Genomic DNA, 21,022 nt, shown 5'->3' with positions numbered 1-21,022 from the left:
AGCCATGTCTAACAGATAAAAGTTTGCAAAGACACACCGACCAGCTTGTGCCATCAAGCAAGATAGGGAGTTCGGCCAATAGCATATCGGCATTTCTGCGGAATAGCATATCGACATCTCCGTGACTGCCTTAATCGACCAATAGCATATCGGCATTTCCGTGAAATGAGAGAAAAGTTGTTTTTGTTCCTTCTTTATGTTTTGTGTACATTATGCCCAACAGATTCACAACCGGAGTTGATGTGTGTGCTGAGAGGATATGGCTCATACTTGGGCCATAAACTAATTGGGCATAAAAACCCAGGCCATTATTATTTAGGGGTGTGTCAAAAAATAGATTCACATAAGAATTGGGATTCTCATTTACTATGATTTAAATCAATTTAAAATGTCCCCAAATCGATATTAAGAATCGATCAAAAGAAATGGATCCCTGCAAGGGCAAACACACGCCACAGGGGACACACCCAGAGTAGACCCATGATACTGGCCTTGAAATTGGCATACTGAAGGAATCTAGAAAAAGCTTCTTGCCTTAACCTAGTTCCTAGCGTGTTCGTTTTTGTTGAGAAATCGCCCATACCACAACATAGTGAAACAATTGATTTAATCCAGACAGAGTGGGAAAAAAGTACACGAGGCCTCGGGCCAGTCCTGCCACAGGTCGGAGCAGAAAATGGCAATGTTTCACCTTCAACATTCAGTTCTTATACCCTGTTGGGGCATCTAGTCCCACTGTGGAATGCAAGTGTGTGTGTGTGTGTGTGTGTGTGTGTGTGTGCGTGTGTGTGTGTGTGTATGTGTGTGTGCGTGTCGGTGTGTGTGGAGATGGTGTCTTCAAAAGTCTTTGTTCTGCCGGCCATTCTTTGAAGCGGCAGGAAGTCTGAGCACCATAAACCCTGACTGATATCTTCTCTTGAAGGCCACACCTAGCCTTTTGCCCATGGTGGAATGTTGGTCGGGGGATGCCATCTGTTCCTTTTTTAGGGGCCGACTTGTCTTTATTTCTCCTGGGCCGAGACTATATCTGCTTTATACTGACATTACGTTGTCTCAATCTTTATTAGAATAACACAGTTCCATGTACACACTATTTTATTGATATATTGAATTTGAAAAATATGAATTTCCTTCAATACAAAACATCTTTTTCTTCCCTTTTCCCCATATTATTTGTGATTGGCATACAAACCAGAAACTCCATTCAAAACACAATTTGAATCATATTTGTCAAGTTTTCCTCCTCCACTATCGTGTAATTTGATTAGCTATGAAAAGCCGTGTGATTATATGTTAAAAAACATATTTTTTATACATTTTCTTTTTGTATGATATTAAAATTTATAGTGCGTTTCTAAAATAAAATAACACAAAATTTTACGCACGGTGCCTTAAGGAAATTCCATCATAGAATGTATTTGATTTTAGTTGTCTAATAATGTATAAGGTCTTCAAATGTTATCACGTGTCTAAAACAATAAAACAACATGCACATTTTAGAGTGACCTTTTATTGTGGAAAATCTAAATCAGCATCTTGATATGCCACACCTCTGAGTTGAAAAGATTATCTCACTAAAGGAGGTGATTCCGAAAATATTCCATTTTACAAAGATTTGTGAGCAATATTTGTGATAACAAAGCCTTTTTTGTAGATAAAGTGCATGTTTAATCTGGTAGTCTGAAGAATTAATGATCAAGAAGAACCCAGGCACATTATGTAGAGTAGCCAGTATGCTAAACAGATACAAATAAATAACAAAATACACTTTATTTACATTTACACCATCACATGCAGGGTTATTTACTGTAACGACTGGTTGATTATGGAATAAACACTAAACCTTTGATCCTTGGTGGCCCTTTCTCATCAAAAACGGGAACACTTAAATTCATATATTGACAGTAGCACATGGAATTAGGGAATAATTCCGCCTTGATTGCCTTGCCTTCCTAAAAGAGTGCATAGCCCTAATGATGTAAAACAACATTGGCAGGACACTTTGTGCCATTATTTTTACATCAGTTTGATAAAGTGCACTGTTAAGGGCTTATAGATTGTCAATTTCATGAGTTAAATAAAATACTATGGTGCTCATTTGCAAAATTTAGGAGAAAAAAATGAATATTTTGAGGGGTTCATGAATGCGAACAAATTAAAGGTAAGGGAAGCCAGTGGAGGTGGGAACTGGAATAAACAGTTTTTATGATTAGAAAAGTCAGCAATAGAGGAAAAAGCCCCAAGGAGGCTGAAAGGAAAAAGGAAAGGCTGTTGGTTTTGATGACACACCCCTGGAGGTATGGAATTGCTTAGCAGAGGATTGTTCAACAGGATCTCAAGAGAATGAGAAGATGAGTAAGGCATGGATAAAAAGTGTGCTAGTGCCAATTTTTTTAGAGGAAAATATTATATGCAGAGTTGTAGCGGCTGCAGAAGAATTAAACTGAATTGAAATTTTGGAAAGTTTCATAAATGCCACGTTGTGACAAGAATGTGAATATATGAAAGCCGAAGGATGATTTCAGAGCTCGATACAGCACTAAAGACACTATGTTTGTCCAGAGAATGATGGAAATACAGTACATGTGATGCTATCAAAGGTGTGCCTTTGTGTTAAGAAAAGCTTACACTTGGACAAATTCTGTTAAAGAAAACCTCTCAAAAATGAAGAAATTAATAAAAAAAAAAGAAAAATTAAGTAAAACAAATCTGACATTGGTTTTTGACTTTTTTGTTCAGTTTCTGACAGGATAAGAATGAAAAGAAAACAGACATTTTTGGGAATTATATGATCATGTTGTGCAAAATGACAATTTTGATTGAACTGTACCATGAATTGTCACTGAGCCCTTTGTTTGCAAAGGTGAGTGACAGTCTGACAGAGAAGATCAGATAGGATGTGAATGTGGATTACATGACAATCTCCAGTGAGAGTAGTCAGAGGCGGGTGAAGAGAGAATCAATTGAGCTGAAGCGCTAAAGAGGTTGCAAATGAAGGGCAGTTATAAGAAGACAGAGTACCGGTCTGAATGTCATTGGAATGGAAAGTTGACAGGGAGTAGTGATGGATTAAGTTCATGAGTTGAGAGTAGTTAAGAACAACATTTAGAAACATGAAGCCTGTATGTGATGTATATGATGTACAAAGAGAGTCCAGGAGGGATGGAGCAAGGGTGACCTGTGACGAAAGAGCACCAGCTAAAGTGAAAGAAGAGGTTACAGGACGATAGTAAAACCAACCGTGCTATATGGACGTGGCAGATTTTAGGATGCTGAGATTCTTCTTTAGGATTGAAAGGTTAAGAAATCATCTCATTGGAGGGACAGCACAGACTGAGAGTTTTGGAGACAGGCCAGTTTGAGGTTGTTTGACAATCCCCATCCAATCGCATCACATCCCGCGTGACCAGGAGCCTCTCACAAATAATGTTTTGGAGAGACCTGTTACAATTGGGATGGCCATTTGTAAGCAATCACTGTCTTATCATACATGAAGTACATGAACAAAGTGATTATCATTGCATAGCATAAGCAAATAAGTTTGACAAAAAAAGGAGTTCCAGACTCCATGTTAAGACAAGTTATCACACAGCTATCATGTTATACACTTATTGAACATTACATGGACAGAAGACTGGTTTACGTCAAAGATGTTAAAAGGTCCCATGCAACCATATGGTTTGCAAGATCATTTTTATTGAGCAAATTGCCCTTTTGCTTGGAACTTTTTTTTTTTGCTTTTTTTGGAACCCTAGCGTCCATGCATCTGGTCATCACCCCACATGTACGTCTCTGCACAGCTTTTACTCACAGGCATAAGAGCACTGCCCTTATGTAATGCCATGATTCTATCAATGTAGAATGACGAGCATTGGTTTAGTTTCAAGCTTAAGTGCCCTCATTTGTGGCTAAACAAGACCGAGTATTAACAGGCTGTCAGACTGCTTCAGACATCATGTTAAGACTGAGTTTGGGAGTTTTATTGCAATACAGCATGTGAACTGCCAAGTGGTGAGGGAACACTGTAGTATAACCTTCTGAGGTCAGCAGGAGATACCAACTATTAGTTTTGAATGAGATGCTTGTGTGTTGTCATCAGACACTCTTCCTCAGTTGTTGCAGCAACCAAGAAATGGTCATGTAATTAAATGAGCCACAAAATCCACTCATTTTGTCACTCCTTTGCCTTTCAAAGGACATTGTATTCAAACCCAAAAAAGCATACGATGATCAAAGTTAAACCACATCAAAGACTCATTTTGACCTACAGGGATTGGACAAATTAATTGGAATTACAATTTTTGGTACTTTGTCTTAAAAATCTGTTTTTATCCAGGGGACATTTTATGATAGCATGAGACCTTCTTCCGTGTTTCATTCAGACAAAGCCAAATATTCTCTATTGCATTTGGTGCAAGCTGTTGCAGTCACAGAGCAAATACAATGTTAGCTGATGTGCCAGTGAAGCAATTACCAGCTAATCAGACATCCCTCTTCTTCTGAATGATCAGTATCAGCAGGTGAAATGTTTTGGAAAGCTTTTTGGGGAGGTGGGCGTGGGGGTGGGCTTGTAGGGCAGCTGCGGCCAGAACAGGTTTGTTGGATTATTCCATGGTCCTTGGGGTGATAAAGGAAGCAATATGTTCCTGGTTGACATTTGTTCTTCACACTCAGTGCTAACTCTGTAGGGGCCAGTGGCCGACGGACATCATCTTTATAGATGCTGAGCATGTATGAATCTGGAAGACAGAAAGAAGGTTTTATTACACATTGAGAACATATGTGATATGCGAACATATGATTGAAAAGACTATTACAAAAGACAATTACGAGCCCAAAGTATTTTGGTCCCATGAAAACACTCAAGCATAGTAAAATACACTATAAAAAGTATTTGAATATTTTAGAATATCTCATTCAGACATTGATTCATCTTTTACATTGTATGCATTAAAGGGTAACACGTATCTACCTATATCAAACCGTGCGGCACATTGTTCAGTCAGCTGCTGGATTGTGGTGGTGGGAAGGATTCCCAGAGTTTTGGGATTACTTCCAATGTCAGAACAGCACACTGTTATGAATTCCTGCATAACACCCATAAACACAAGAGTTACAACAGTGAACGTTTGGTCAAAATGACATTGCAATGGAATTAGTGTAGTGGAGATTTCTGATTTCAGTTATTGCTGCCAAAGTTGGCACAACTCACTATTAGGTTCAGGGGGCAATTACTTTTTCATATAGGGCCAGATGGGTTTGTATGACCTTCTTAGTAAATAAAATCCTCATTTAGAAACTGCATTTTATACATCCTCGGGTTTTCTTGGTGTGATTAAAATTTGTTTGAAGAATAAAAACCTCTGCAAGTGAAAATGTGCAATATACATACAGTACAGCGAAATCAGGGTGGGGGAAAATACTTTTTCACAGGACTGTAGGTTAGTCCATCCAGCAAAACAAACATGATGTCACCTACAAAGATAATTTTATTCTAGTACTTTTCAGCAAACTAGTTACTGTTGCTTTTGTCGTAAAAAGGCTTTCAAAATAAATGGGATTATTTGCAATTGTGTGTATTTAAGATTTGAAAGGTCTTCTGAGCTGGTCAGCCACACTGACCTACACCATCCATCCATCCATCCATCCATCCATCCATTTCACGTACCATGTAACCTCTCTTATGTTGCAGGCAAGTCGAAGCCAATCCCATCTAACTTTGAGAGACCTAACTTTGTACATCCTGAGCTAGACCCTAATCACCCGCCGTAAAGTAACAAGCATTCACACTCACATTCATACCTATAGATAATGTAAGAGTCTTTAATCATTTGAATAGACATGTGTTTGGAATGAGGGCACCACTGTGGGAGACTGGTTAGCACATCTGCCTCACAGTGCAGAGGCCAGGAATTCACATCCAGCCCCAGCCTATTTGGGGTTTGCATGTTCTCCCCATGACTGCGTGGGTTTTCTATGGGTACGTCGGTGTCCTCCCACATTCCAAAAAGGCGGTAGGTGTATTGGACACTCGAAATTGTCCTTAGGTGTTTTTTTGAGTATGGATGGTTTTTCATCTTTCTGTGCCCTCCAATGAATGCAGGGGTACCACCGCCAACTGCCCGAGGACAGATGCACGAGCACGCCCGCGCCACTTGTGTTGTGTGGATAAGGAGTTAAGATGATGTCTGGATAGATGTTTATGGAATGTGAGCGGAAGCTTGAGAGGGTAACTCGCAAGCATGAGGTAGGACATGCAAAAGTAGGGGAATGTTCATATTCAATCCACAAGAGAATAAGGGAATCTATATATACCTGAACTGCTCTTTGGTCCAAACAGTCTTGGTTGAGTGTGCGTCGTCTCTCCCAACGTTGGATGGAGTCCTGAATCTCCCTACTGAGCTGACGTGGAGTTGACTTCTGCTGGTCAAATGACTTAATGTGCTCTACAGCGCCATATGTGGTCGTCAAATAATATGACCCTTCAAACATATAGGCATACAAATTAAAATCAGATGTCATTAAGGGAGCAAATAGTTTGGCTATGAAAGGGAACAAAGACTGTACCTTCTCCTATAGTTAGCGCAGGGTCCATCAACTCCATCATGTATTCCACATCCAGGAGTAAATCTGAGAGATTAGATCTAGCCAGGACATACATCATTACAGGGAGGAAGTCATCAGCTCCATGGGCCCGCCCTGTGAAATCACGCAGACATCTTTTCAACAAATTACAACATAGTTGATTTAATTCTATGTACTGTACTTCGAGTTTCACTGTCATATGCACAGTAAAACTACACGATCAAATTCTTTTTCTGTTCACTTCCCAGTGCAGACTGACTGTATACTCCACACAATAGAGCAAATAATAAAGTAGACAAAGATAAAAACAGTAACAGGGCAATAAAGGCAGTGATAACGAGTCACAGATATAAGAATAGACTCACATTCTGAACATAGAATGGCATAGAACGAGAGGCATGTTGTTAAAATGTTAATGTCTGGATGCTCATTGAATCAAGAACTGCTATCAGCCACAAGTCACAGTCACTCCACATACTTGGTTGCTTAAGACAACGTTAAAGAGTAGGATTCACATGAAATGGATTCACATGAAATGTTCCTTTGTTCAGTTGTCTGTTCACTATCAAAGGTATCACAGAAATACTTACAACAAAGCAAACAAAGTACTGTACATCAAAACTATGAACAACTCAGGCCTCCAAAATATGCTAGGAACTGTGCAGCCTCACTATTACTACAATATCATATGATGGGATATCTTCATACATCACCTATCACAACTACATCAGACTTTTTTTAGATTGAATCTTTTTTTTTTCACATTATTAAAACTAATGTTGATTTTTGCCTTGAACTGGTTGAATCCATAAAACGGCATGCATGTGTGTTTCTAGAAGTAAAGGCAGCTTGCCACTAAACGCGCTTTGGGCATTTTCAAGAGTTGTGCTCTTGAACTGACCATTTATCCATACAGTCATACATACATACAAACACGTCGCTTTGTGCTCATGAGGTTCGTAGGGCATGCTGGAGCCTATGGCAGCTGTCCTCGGGAAGTAGGCAGGGTACGGCAGAGTACTATAGCTGATTGCCAGCCAATCACAGGGAACACAAGGGCAAACAACCATTCACGAAAGCTAACATACCTAAGGATGATTTAGAGTGCCCAATATTACGTGTATCTAATGTTACGTGGGAGGAGCTCTCCAAGAAAACCCATGCAAGCATGAGAATATGTAAGCTCCACACTAGGGTGCCCAAGCTGGAATTGAACCCACAGTCTCTGCACTGTGAGGCAAATGTGCTAACCAGGCTTTTACTGTGCCATACTTACTGTATATTTAACACTTTAATTTTTTTTTTTTTTTTTTTTTTTTTGCCACACAGTTTTGTGCTTCCTTCATTCACCATAGCTTTTCGGCCCATATGTTTTGTCAGACATTACAGTGTTTTGATTATGCTTAAATCAGATGGGCATTACCGAAGTGTCTAGTCTTAAAATTTAATTTTAAAATGTAAAAATCTAAACTCTTGTTTGCTATGTGTTTGAAGACTGTTTTAAAACATTCCATATGTTTTTTTTTTTTTTTTTTTTTTTTTTTTTTAGGAGATTTTTGGGCTTTTACCTGGCGAGCTAACAGACATGGAGTCATAGATGATTTTGCAGGCTTTCAGCAACAGGTCAATCTTCTTCGGAGGAGAATATTCATGATGCAGATTACTGAGTTTCACACTAATCTTCTCCATAGCTGAGGCCTCCGGGACAGCAGTGGTGACTCCCAGAGCTGTGGTGGTACTGCCCAGAACTACAGACTAATTTAGAGAAAATTGCCCAGACCTCATTTAGCAAAGCAGTTGAGCATGTGATCATTAACGCACAGAGATAAACATATATTGTCATACCTGGTTCTGTGCCAGTTGCTTGAGGCTGCCATTGCTGGTGTGCAGTTTCTCCAGATTACGATAAATAGGATCCCTCAGCGGCTTCAGTACACTCTTACATAGAGCTGCCTCGACTATGCTCTCTGCGGGGTCATAATGTGATAATCACATCTTTAAACTTTGACCTTGTTGAGAGGGACATGTTACCAATCACATGTAGCAGGTTTTTTTTTTTTTCTTTTGCTCTACATACACCCATAACCCACACTATTGGGAACACCATTTGATACATTTAATTATAAGACAGGCATTGATATTGAATAGTTCAACAGAATAAAAATTTAATTGTGTGGTATTACTATGCAAATGACAATAAAACAACAGTTACATATGTAACGGTGGTTCTATGAGCCCCAGATGACCGCCGGAGGTGGTGTTAAAAGCACGGAATAAGCCTTCGCTGGCTAAAATGTGTGTGCACAAACATTGCAATTATATTGCCTTTTTATTTCAATTATTTTTTTCTATTTTTGACTTGAAATTTTGTCCTGTAACAACACACAGGTTAAAATTTAATTCCATAAATATTGATACATTTTGACTAAACATTTGTGTGTTGAGCATGTACATTTTTTGGCCATTGCTCATGGATCAACCCAACCTCACAGCAATTTGTCCATATAGTGTCTGTACAAACGGGACAGAGCTAAATAGTATAAATAGTATAAATACAGTATAATGGCATCCCTCGTGGCGTACCAGATGAGTATAAGTTGGTTAACCAAATTGCAGGAGGGTGGGAATCTATCTTCATTTGGATCACCCATAATAAAAATGTTGATGAATCAACTATATCCTCTATAATGTACAGAAACTGGGTAACTATACTGAAAAAGGCTTCATTGCCATTAGGCAACAATTGGCTGTTATATCACTCATGATGTTTTAAAACTGCATAGTGGTCAACATGCTCCTTGCAGAACGAGGTGGCATGTGTGCAATGTTGTGCTGTACATTCATTCCAAATAACCCAGCTTCAGAGGGATCAACACCTCTGAGTGGTAGGACAAAACATTTGGAAAGTACAAAAACTTGTTTTTTTTCCGTCCTAGTTTGTATGGCTGTGGTTACAGCTATTACATTGTGTGGACGTTGTCGCATTCCTTACATTCGGGCCACCACTCAACTGCTGCTCTATCTAAATTCAAAATTGGCAGTCGCCATGGTGATTTGGGTGACATTAGTGATTTACTTGATTTGGAGGAGAATATTTTTCTCCCTGCAGATCCATACTTCCAAAATCCTGCTGTTTATGAAGTTGAGATTTGCTCTGATGTCTGATTACATTTTAGCAAAAAGTAAATCATTCAATTGAATAAAGCCTGTTAGGAAGTTCTTTTGATGAAAGTTTTGGAGCAAATGTTGAATAAACAGGAGGGAAATGTAGGAATAATTATGTATTTACTGTACATTTTGCTCCAGCTGTTTGTAGTGGGAGATTTTTGACAGATACATTGAGATCCATCATGCATCAGATCCGCGATTGATGCATGATGCCAATTGCTGAGGCCCAGAAGACCCTTGCCAAGACCCACGACTGACACATAATGCCAGCTGCTGAGGATTGATTAGCCACTCACGCCTCCATATAATCTTGAAATAAAATTACCGTGTTCAATAAAAAGCATAGCTGAACGGAAGGACGGGTAGAACGTCGGGTGAGACGATCTACCGGTCTGATTCCATTCTCCTTGCAAGTAAAACTATTTTGGTCTCTTTGCTTCCTTCATTGAGTGGTGGTTTTTTACAAATGTCTAAGATGACCCTGACAATGTCATACCCAGTTTGTCTTGTGATAATTGATGCTGTGGTTCCATCATGGCCTGCAGTTCAGAACTCTGCAGCAGATAACTCTTCAACTGAGTCATCATCTGCCTAATCTCCTGTAACAGCTCCGTGGAGGTGGAGTGGTTGGACATGGTCTCAAGGGTGAACGCCCGATGCTCTTTCACCTACAAATCACACGCAAAAACTGAACTTGACTGTATGCGGCGGATGTTTGTCAAACACGAACACGATTAGATTTTAAGGTGAAGTATTTACCAGGTTACCAAAATAGCTCAGTGGGTCTCGAGCGAGCTCCACGATGCGCTGTGAGAGGCGACGGTCATGACTGATGAGGCCGGTAATTACAGTAGACAGACGGGAACGAGCTTTTCCCAACATGATGGTGGTTGGTGTCCGCTTTATTTTGCTGCCACGGTTATCTGACGGGTTACTAAAAAGAGTGGCATACTAAAATTAGTTGTTGCACTACTTGTCCACTTTTTAGTGGCACCCATACATGACACACATGTTTAGTAATGTGTTATATGAAACTATAGTTGTGTAAAAATAATAGGGATGCTCAGATTATTTTACAACTATTTGAATGTCTTTTAATGTCTTATGAAACCTACATATTTTATATGTTTGCTTTTTTTTTAACATTGATAGCAGAAGACAGTCGTCAAACACGTGTTTATTTGATCAAGTTAAAACAAGTTTGGTCCCTTAAATTACGGTTGGTGTTCCAGTCCGTGAAGTTTGACTGCTCATGCTTATAATATGGTAAATGGAAAAGTATGTCACAGTCTTGGATGTTGTTTATCCTCCAATTTCTCAATCTCTCCAATTCATGTTCTTTATGGCTTATTGTCACTCGAGTCAGTGGTGAGCTTGTCGTCAGCCAATCACAACTGTAATTCAGCATACTGTAATTATGCATCAATGATCATTGTTGTAAAATATGTCAGAATGAGCATGTTCATCATGGTAGACATGATGAATATGAAAGTTGACAAAAACTATATAACCTGGTCTCATTAGAGGAAAAACTGGATTTTAGAGTCTGGATATCAGAGTCAATCCGGAAGTCATTTTAGAACCAATTAATATTTACAAATTATACATGCATTGTTATTAAATTGGAATTAATTTAGTAGGGATGTAGCGAATACAGCTCCTGGCAAAATGAATGGCATTCCCAGGCTCAGAAAATGTTCATTCAGTTGTTTCAATTAGTAGAAGACACATAGATTATAAACAAAACACAAATTCAAAGTTCCTTCAAATGGTAACTTTCTGGCTTTGACAAACATTGAAATAAATATATATAAAAACAGTTGTACTCGAGAACTGTTGTTTAGTAACTGAGGCTCTTGATATCACTCGTGTTGAAGCCATAATTCATGTCAGTTCACATGGTGCATGTTTAACTGCAGACCAATGAGATTATCTCATCTGAAGCAGGTGTTGTAGGAATGAAAATTTACTGGGTGATCATTTCCATTATTTTTTTCCTCTCACAATAAAAATATTTCATAATTTTCTCCTCTTCTGACTCCAAGATTTTTCTTACTGTTGCTTAATATCATGAATTCACCATTTGACATGACTTTATTATTGTGTCGTGACTGATTTGCTTTTTTTTTTTCTACAAATACAAACAACTGCCTTGAAAATCCAGAGGTTGGTGCTTCAATACATTTTGCCAGTGGTTGTACACTCAGTTGAAAAAGTAATTTTACACAAATCTGTGATATATTGTGTCCCAGCGCTCAGTTGGGTGAGACCTACTTGTAGTTTTGATCTTGCTCCTGGTTTGTCTCTCCTTCTTCTTCAGTGCTGCTGTTCGAGCAGGAGTCGAGATCTGTGCCGAGCATGGCCCCCCCCTGAGGAGAGTACAGTGACACGTCTGGCCTTGGTGCAAGGGAGGGAGGGACTACTTTGGTCCCAACATTCTGACTGGCCAGTCCACCATATGGCCTGACTGGTGAGGATGGTTTCTTCCTTGGCTGAGGTACTGGTCGAGAGGGTGTTTTCACCAAAGGTTTGTCCTGTTCTTTATCCTTGCTCCCGCCTCTTTCTCTGCCTCTAGAGCTTGACAGTTCAACACCCTCAGCCATCAGACATGTTCTGTCATCATCTTTCAAACCTTCCCCATCCTTTTCAGTTCCCTTCACAGATTTTTGGCCCTTCTCACCACCATCTGTACTATTCCTGGAGGAAGTGCGGCGTAGAGGAGCGGGACGCGGCAAGGGGTTGGCTCGATTGGGCGGGGGAACGGGGGGCCTTAATGGAGGAGGTGATGTCAATGCTATCTTCCTCTCTTCTTTGTCCCCTCCCGCCACCCTTCCTTCCTCTTTTCTGCCAGCTTCAGAGGTCAAAGATGAACATTTTTCCAAGGGGGGAGATGAGAAGAGCAGACCCATCCCAGAGCCTGATCCTAGGCTTGGAGGCCTGGGAGGAGGCCGCTTGAATTTTGTGTCCTGGTTGGAGTTAGTCTTAATCTGATTTTTGTCATCTATATTTTCCTTTTTGTTTGAGTCTCCATTGAGCAAATAGGAAATTAGGCTTTTAGGAGTCTTGATTTGCAGATTGGACTGAGAAAAATCTTTTGGCTGCTTGATTGCTGTTTCTGTCAAAGTGATCGGATTGATATACAAATGAACCATGTTGAGACTCCGATCCAAATCTGGGCTCTGTTCTTTTGTCTTAAAATTTTTATCTGATGTCCAGAAGTCTGCAATACACAGAGCGAAATGCATAATAGTTACCATATATCTATTTCTCATATTGTATATCCTACTCTTGTCCAATAGTCGGACATTATGATAGAAAGCACATTGAAGTATACATACAAAAAAAAAAAAAAAAAAAACCCAACACATTACGTTATAGGCTGCGTTATACAAAACAATGTATTCAAACTTCACATTGACACACAAACACAATTAATATTCAACAATTTTGACTGAAAAACCTGGCATGCGTTTTATGCTTTACCTACAATATATTCTCAATTTAGCATCTCACTTGAAAAGTGAGTCATTTGTGCCATTGTTTTTCTACATATTTTAGTACAGCCATGACAATGTATCTTGTTCTATTGTTTTTTTAACATACAAAAGCACTTTTTGTTTCATCTTATTTCATACTATAAAAGCTATACAATTTATTATTTCAAAGAGTAGAAGTAGTCCAGATGCTGTTTTTGTGGAAAAGGCATGTTCCTTACAAATCAAAAATAAAAGATACTTTGTCTTCTTTTGTTATCTTGTCTTGCAAAGCAGGCTGACATAGTATGATGATTTTTTTGCATCTCCATATATTGAAGCACAAATCATTTTAATTAAATTTGTGCCCCTACTATACATAGTAGAATTATATTGACAGTACCTGCACCCATAGCAGAAATGGTCTCCAGATCCTCTTTCTGTGTAGCCGTTGAAATGGCTTGCGGTAATTTCAGCGGTGCAGCCAGGATGTCCCTGATTGTGTTCAACAACAAATAATGTTATGTAATCTTACGTCATAAGTATTTAGGTAGTTCTCCATATGACTGACAGCTTGGATGGGAAGTTTCAGAGAGGCATCATTCATGAAAATCATTGTGGTATGTTTATTTTCGTAAAGCGGGTCAATAATGGTAAAGACATTCACGCATTCAGCAAATTTCAGTTTAAGGATGGATTCATTTTAATGATATGAGTGTTTAAATTGTCAGTGGGTCTCTGAGACATCAGGGGCCGTCCATTTAGAGGAGACATGTCACAGTTTTCCAATTCCAGTCAGTTAACTCTCTCTCTCACCAACCTGCCTTCTCTGCCATACATTAATGCCCTACTGTCTTGCTAAGCAGAGGGCTCACACACCTTTCTTGGACTGACTTCTTGCTTTTTAACGCTGCCATCCCTTGACAACCGGAACTGCGGCTTGCCCGTTAAGATGACCCAATATCCGCCTGCCCATAATTGGACTTTCTTCCCTTGCTATGCTTTTTCTGTCTGTCCTGTCTTCTGAGCATTTGTGTGCGAGCCATTTTCACTTAATCACCTTTCTGCCTGTCTGTGCATGCTCTTGGATCCAGCCTCGAACTGTGATAGCTATTACTTTTTGATATGATATTTTAGCCTACTTTTAATGCTAAAATGATTTTAATGTAATTTCTCCTGAAGGTAATTTTATGATTTGCAGCATGTTTTCTGGGATGCCGATTACTTTTTGGGATATTTATGCTGCACCACCCTCCCCCCTCCATATTGCTGAATATGCTTTTTCCATGAAAACTAACACGAATGCATCTTAAAGGGACAATGTTTAAGATTTAGACCATTCCATCTATCCATCCATTACCTTCCGCTTATCCGGGGTCGGGTCACGGAGCCGGCAGCCCCAGCAGTGAAGCCCAGACTTCCCTCCCCTCAGCCAATTCATCCAACTCCTTCGGGGGATCCCCAGGTGTTCCCAGGTCAGCCGAGAGACATAGTCTCTCCAGCGTGTCCTGGGCTGTCCCCAGAGCCTCCCTCAAGGGGACATCCCCGGAACGCATCACCAGGGAGGCGTCCAGGGGGCATCTTAACCAGATGCCCGAACCATCTCAACAGGCTCCTCTCAATGTTGAGGGGCAGCGTCTCAAAACTGAGTCCCTCCCGCATGACCAAGCTTCTCACTTTTTCTCTAACGGAGAGCCCGGACACCCTGTGGAGGAAACTCATTTTGGCCACTTGTATCCGGGATCTCATTCTTTCGGTCACAACCCACAGCTTGGGGATCGTGATCGACCAGTAATTACAGAGCTTCGCTCAAACTCATTTTTATCGTGGGCCACATTGCAGTTATAATTTCTGTCAGAGGGTCGTTATGAAAGTGAAGTCAAATCAGTTAATTAATCAGAAACCTGAAGTCAAATCAGCATTTCATGGGCCACATAAAATGAAGTGGCAGGCCGGATCTGTCCCCTTGGCCTTGAGTTTGACACCTGTGATTTAGACTGTTTTTCATTAAGAAGGAATACATTAAATTATTATAAATTTCAAAAACTTCTGTTAACAACCAATAGTATGTTTAAATATATCATAGGTCTAGTTATGATTAAATGATATTACATGGGGGGTGGCACTCCTCCGAAGACTACCATGTCTATTCCAGCTACGGACGATGGTAAATGCAGGACCTCCTGCTGTCCGTAACGAAAAACGGTGTAAATCTTATACCATTGTCCCTTTAATGGCTCCAGGGGTCCTTTTTTTTTTCTTTTATAAATGGTGAATCTATGTTATGCTGCTTGGTGAAAAAGATAGCATGCCCGCCTCGCAGAACAGGGATCCAGGTTCAAATCCACCTCGCTCAGCCCTTTCTATGTAGAGCAGGGTTCTCAAACTCCAGTCCTCGAGGGCCGCAATCCTACATGTTTTTGATGCTTCTGTCATTAACTCACCTGAATCAAATTATTAGCTCATCAGCAAGCTCTGCAGGACATGCAGGTTTGCGGCCCTAGAGGACTGGAGTTTGAGACCCCTGATGTACAGTTTGCTTGTCCTCCCTGAGCCCGTGTGGGTTCTCTCTGGGCACTCCGGCTTCCTCCCAAACTCCAAAAACATGCATGGCAGGCAGATGTGTTGGACATACTAAATTGTCCTTAGATGTGGTTGGGTGCGTGAATGGTTGTCCGTCTCTGCGTGCCCTGCAATTGGCTGGCAACCAGTTCAGGGTGTCCCTCGCCTACTGCCTTAAGTCAGCTGGGATACTCACCAGCAAGCCTGCAACCCTTATGAGGATAAGTGGCTACATATAATGGATGGATGGATGAATTCTATGTTATGTTTGCTGTCTTTACCATTAATCCCACTAGAGGGAACCTCATTATGTCGTTGCAATAATTTAGAGGGATCTGTGATTTGAAGTGGCAGGATGTAGCGGCTATTCACAGTCAAACAACAGCAACAAAACAGATGGTGTCGTTTCTGAGTATGCACGTATGAATTTGCTAGACCTTACAGTGTGCTAACAATGTGTGATTTCACCTAGACTAATTTGCCTTCAGCAACCAGTGATTGCTTAATTACTTAATGAGGAGGTGTGTCTTTTCACTTTTTCGTTTTATTTAGTGCATCTTCCCATAAACGTGTCACCTGCTAACACAGTAGAAGGAGATGAGTTTGTAGATGTCATCAAAAACCAATGCCGAACCATCTAAGTGAAGAACTGCGGGAGAAATATCACAGTTTGGTTTTGCACTGTCCTTATTTGCACTTGCATCATTAAAAATAATCACATACGTACATGTCTTGTGTTGTTTGACCTTCAGGTTCTGTATTGGCCTGGCTTCCTGCTCCTCAGGCAGGCGCACTGCCAACATCATACCTTGCTCTTCTGTGCTGTGAACCAGGAAGACCTGCAAATGTCAGCCAGTCTTGTGTAAAAATGCGGTCAGAAAGTTGCAGAAAGCTGCAGAAAGTTGATTAGGAAGAAGAACGGGGCATTATACAGTATATCTCACAAACTAGTTTCAGGTCAGTACTACTTACAGTGCTGGAGCAAGTTCAACTCATGTGTTTTAAAATTATACTTTGGAACAGCAAGAGCTCATGAATTTTGTGTGTGAACTTGTCACACTCCTAGAAGTTTGCCGCTAGATTTTAGAAGGCAAATTTTCCAAGGACCCCCCATTGCCAAAGTTTGTGGAAACAAAACAAAAAAGTTATTAAGCCAAACATAAGTGCCATTTTTATTCACCAACATATTAAATTTTACAAGTATATGTTACTTGTCAGCCATCCTCAAGTTTGCAAAATATGTTATAATATTTAGTAAATAAATAATCAAGCTTTTTGATCATGACATGGATACAGGGGTCTATTTGCCAAATTTCAAAATGATTATGTTTAAAAAAAATATTAAACTGGTTGAATTGATTGCTTTATTAAAGAGTCATGAAAACATACACAATTTAATATAAAATAAAATGAAATTAACACAAATATCTATTTTTCATTAATACCCCAAATTATTTCACGGACCCCCTGAACTCAGGCCGTGGACCCCACTTTGAGAACCACTGTGCTAAAGGATAAAGATATTTGGGCGGAAAGGTCAGAGAGTTGCTAGGACATCCACAACAGAGCACACAGGTCACACGTTTGCTTCTGGTAACATGTTCTCTCTGTCCCTGTTTTTTTTAAAATTTTTTAACAGGTATTCCGGTTTCCTCTCGCGTTCCGAAAACATTCATTGTTAGGTGTATTGGACACTCTAAATTGTCATTTCGTGTGCTTGTGTGTATGAATGGTTGTTTGCCTTTGTGTGCCCTGTGATCAACAGGTAACTACTTCAGTTCAGGGGATACCCCACCTACTGCCCAATCACTGCTGGGATAGACTCCACCATGTCAAAATAGTGGATGTATGGATAAAAATGTATGTATGAGTTTCTCACCCCAGCAGCTTCCTCTTTCAGGATTGCCATGATATCTTCTTGGCTGAGTTCTTTGGTGAGCCATATAGAGCTACTTCCCACCAAAAGATCTATAAGGCTCAGCATTGGCGTTGGAGAAAGTGGCAAGACCGGGAAAGAAGGTAGGCAGGATGGGAGGGAAGTTGACATTTCCTGGGGTGCGGGTGCAGAAAGAGGGATTATGGAGGGAACTTGGTCACTGTTGTTAGAATTCTGTAGTAGACAAGAAGGAGACACAGTATGTGGGGTTGGGGACAGAGGCAGAGGGAGGGATGGACTCGAGGGGAGCAGAGAAGTGGGTCTGGTTATATAAACGAGCGATGGAGGAGTGGAAGGAGGTAGAGGAGGTCGAGAAGGGATTTGGGAAGACTTGATGGTGGGAGGAGGAGGCTTGGGTCGACATGGCTTTGAGGGAGGCAGGGACGAGTTGTCTTGTGCTCCTGTCAGAGGGATAGTGTAGCTGTGAAGGACAAAGAGACGTTTAGAAATTCAATGCTGGTAAGTTGTCCCAACTCACCTGAGTGTTTGTTGAACATTTTTTTAATTCATGGTGCAATTGGTAACGAAACAGTGTTTTCTCCTAGAAATTTTCAGATTTGAGTGAGTGTTAGATTTTCATTCATATCAGATGTGAATGCATTCTCACATTGTATAGGCTTTGGCCTTAAACATCACAGTTAAAGGATCCTCTCCAAACTACTGTATAACCACACAACACAGCGCTTTTGTTCACAGTAATTCGACACTGCTCTGGTAAAAACATTAACACAGTTTCTTATAAGTCTATGAGAAACAACAGTATTATACCCTGACCACATGACAAACAAATGACTCACTATCATTCCATTTGGGTTCGTTCTGCTTAGTCCTCAGTCACAACAACATATTTGTATTGGCATGAAATGTATGTCATGTCTGCCATGCCAGCAATCAAAATCTCTTCAAATAATTAAAATGTTAAAAGGTCCTCATACAGACTGAAAATTCCTGTATACATAATTTGTTTTTTAAATATTAGTACAGTACTTAACTATTGAACTAATTTTGTCATTACATTCTTATTTTGATTTCCAAAAAACAACAATTATATACTGAACAAACACAACAAAATGCTATTGGATCATTGACTTTTTGATGGGACAAACAGATACTGTCGCTGAATCTTGGTAGTTATTTAATATAAAATAATAATATCATTATTTATTAGCTATAAAGTTTTCACTTCAACTTTTATCTTGTTTGTGAACCACCTTCATAGTAATGTTGTGTGGATGGTTTCTTACAGAACAACATGTACGATTGTGAAATAAATATCAGATGCTGAGGAAGGTACCTAGTTACTACTTGGGACTTGAGGTGATGACAAAAACAAATAAAATGAAAATCAGAAGTGTATGTGTATGCATTTTGTAAAATGCAATATTTCATCACTCCAAATATAAAAGCGACCATTCTTAAACATTCTTAGCCACAGTCAAGTGAAAATATCAAAGAAGGGGAGAAGAAATGTATTAGTAAAACATGAATAGTGAAGGACATCATATTCATTTCATTTGTTAACTGTCATCATCTAACAAATCAAAACTATTATCCTTAACCGTAAGCAAATCTGATGTCTTTCTACAACTAAGCATGGTCAGTTTTAGTTTTTGATGACGACAGATCAGTTCCTGAATGGATTGGATGCTCGTAGTTGACCATATGCACAGATCTCCGCAATAACTGAAGTTTTGCCAGCATGTCTTTCTCGTCAGACTCACAGCTGTTTGAGAAAAAGTAAGATGGTTGCAATGCCCTAGCCCTGCCCCTGGTAGCTATGGTGATTAAATTCTTTTGGCCTCGTGCATCAGGGGGTAGGTGAACAGTGACTCATTTAAGGCCTAGAAAGAACCACCAATAGCAATTTCAAGTGCTATCTTACAAGTAGAAGTTAAGTGTGCTGTCATTTTTTCTACTTGTCCATTATGATCCAAAATGTCAGTGATGTCCCACTCTGGAACATGGCAACTGCTTTAAAACTGGACAAAAGTGTAATGTTTACTATGGAGAAAAATATATGCAATATGACAATTTCGCATTTCCATTACTGCCGCCTTTATATCAATAATATTATTTACTGGGCCATTTGCAGTTATGTTGTATAGGTATTGCATTATTAGTCTTCGCATGCCATCTGATAAATTTAGCAATAAATACAACAGTAAAGACATATAATGTCAAAAAATTATTTAAGTTAACGGATATATAAATACATTATAAATGTATCACAATCATTTTCTGCTCTGAAAACACTGAATTTCCAAATGTTGAATTTCCAAGTACAGTATGATTTCACTGAGTGTCTTAAAAAGAATGACATCACAATATGCCCAAAATAGTGTAATTTACCAATAAAGTTCTCAAGTTGGCACATGCGCAAAGCTCACTACAAAGAATGATTCAAACAATCCAGCACTTGTACTCGAGTGCATACTTTGCAACTTTCTGACTTTGACCTGCAAGTAAAGGTCAGGTTCTTAAGTGGCAGACGTGCTCAAAAAGCGTGTACATATTTTCACCGCATATAGAACCAAACAAAGTTCACGTCCGAACAGAGATGATTCAATTAGTCACATGGAAAACTAAGGAACACAATATTAAACTGTTCGAATGGTGCAAACCTATTATTCCCACTTTTTGCAGCCATTGACCTATTTATTAGTGAGTGAGTCACATCTGTTTTTCCTGCTATGGCTAGTTGACTTCCACCCCTTGACTACTCCTTCGCTTCACTCACTAACAAAAGCATTGCCTTGCCAAAACAATGTTTCTTCACTAGATTTTCAAACAGCTCAGTGGTCCCAACTCACCCTGTTTCCAGAGAATCAACGCTGGCTTTCATCATAACTTCTCAAGTTGACTGTTGGTTGGACTGCTCGGTCACTTTCTTTTTCTATTTCTTTTCGTTCTGTGCTTCACCCAAATCCCGCCTTCTCTCTGCCCTGCACCCCTCCCTGGTTCTTCCTCCTGTTTAGTCAAGGAGGACTGAATAAGGCAAAATAAGGGGAAAATATTTGTATGTGTCAGCTCTGGCCTCAACTTCCTGAGTCGTAAGACAGGAAGAGGTTGACAACTGTGGTCAAGATGCATCTGCAACTCTTGTCTTTTTCATTAATGCCATATGCTTTAGAATATGAGAGCATGTCATGATTTGTTTTTTCTACTTGTGTTTGCTTCAAATGCATGGACTTATTTGAGCACACGCAAACACACACACATACATACACTCAAAGTATATACAAATGTACATACACATTTACAGGATACACACATTTGTACACACACACACACACACACA

The 21,022-nt window shown here is 39.7% G+C and overlaps 1 protein-coding gene across 1 annotated transcript; it reads right to left on the bottom strand.

Moving 5' to 3' along the window:
- Window positions 1-1,755: 1,755 nt before the first annotated feature.
- Window positions 1,756-20,692, bottom strand: rin3 (Ras and Rab interactor 3). Its single transcript, XM_088433852.1, has 14 exons — window positions 20,535-20,692; window positions 17,668-18,145; window positions 16,516-16,627; window positions 16,365-16,437; window positions 13,630-13,721; window positions 12,028-12,973; window positions 10,513-10,687; window positions 10,250-10,421; window positions 8,431-8,552; window positions 8,154-8,340; window positions 6,568-6,699; window positions 6,316-6,482; window positions 4,973-5,087; window positions 1,756-4,739 (listed from the first exon to the last, which is right to left on the bottom strand). Exons 1-14 carry the CDS (start codon window positions 20,567-20,569, stop codon window positions 4,471-4,473), a joined length of 3,075 nt encoding a protein of 1,024 aa, XP_088289978.1. The 5' UTR covers window positions 20,570-20,692; the 3' UTR covers window positions 1,756-4,470.
- Between the last annotated feature and the right edge of the window lie 330 nt (window positions 20,693-21,022).

Source organism: Hippichthys cyanospilos, chromosome 14 (genome assembly GCF_059441005.1).
Source record: "Hippichthys cyanospilos isolate Australia breed blue-spotted pipefish chromosome 14, RoL_Hcya_1.0, whole genome shotgun sequence".
NCBI classification, from domain to species: Eukaryota; Metazoa; Chordata; class Actinopteri; order Syngnathiformes; family Syngnathidae; genus Hippichthys; species Hippichthys cyanospilos.
This window is presented reverse-complemented; position numbering and strand designations above follow the sequence as displayed.

Bases quoted from the DNA above. Each gene is read 5' to 3' on its own strand.
- rin3 (XM_088433852.1), bottom strand. From the start codon at position 20,569: ATGATGAAAGCCAGCGTTGATTCTCTGGAAACAGG. The intron at 8,553-10,249 runs GTATGACATTGT...ATGACCCCGCAG, and splicing joins ATTATCACAAGACAAACTGG to AGAGCATAGTCGAGGCAGCT. The intron at 6,483-6,567 runs GTACAGTCTTTG...ATATGTTTGAAG, and splicing joins TGCGCTAACTATAGGAGAAG to GGTCATATTATTTGACGACC.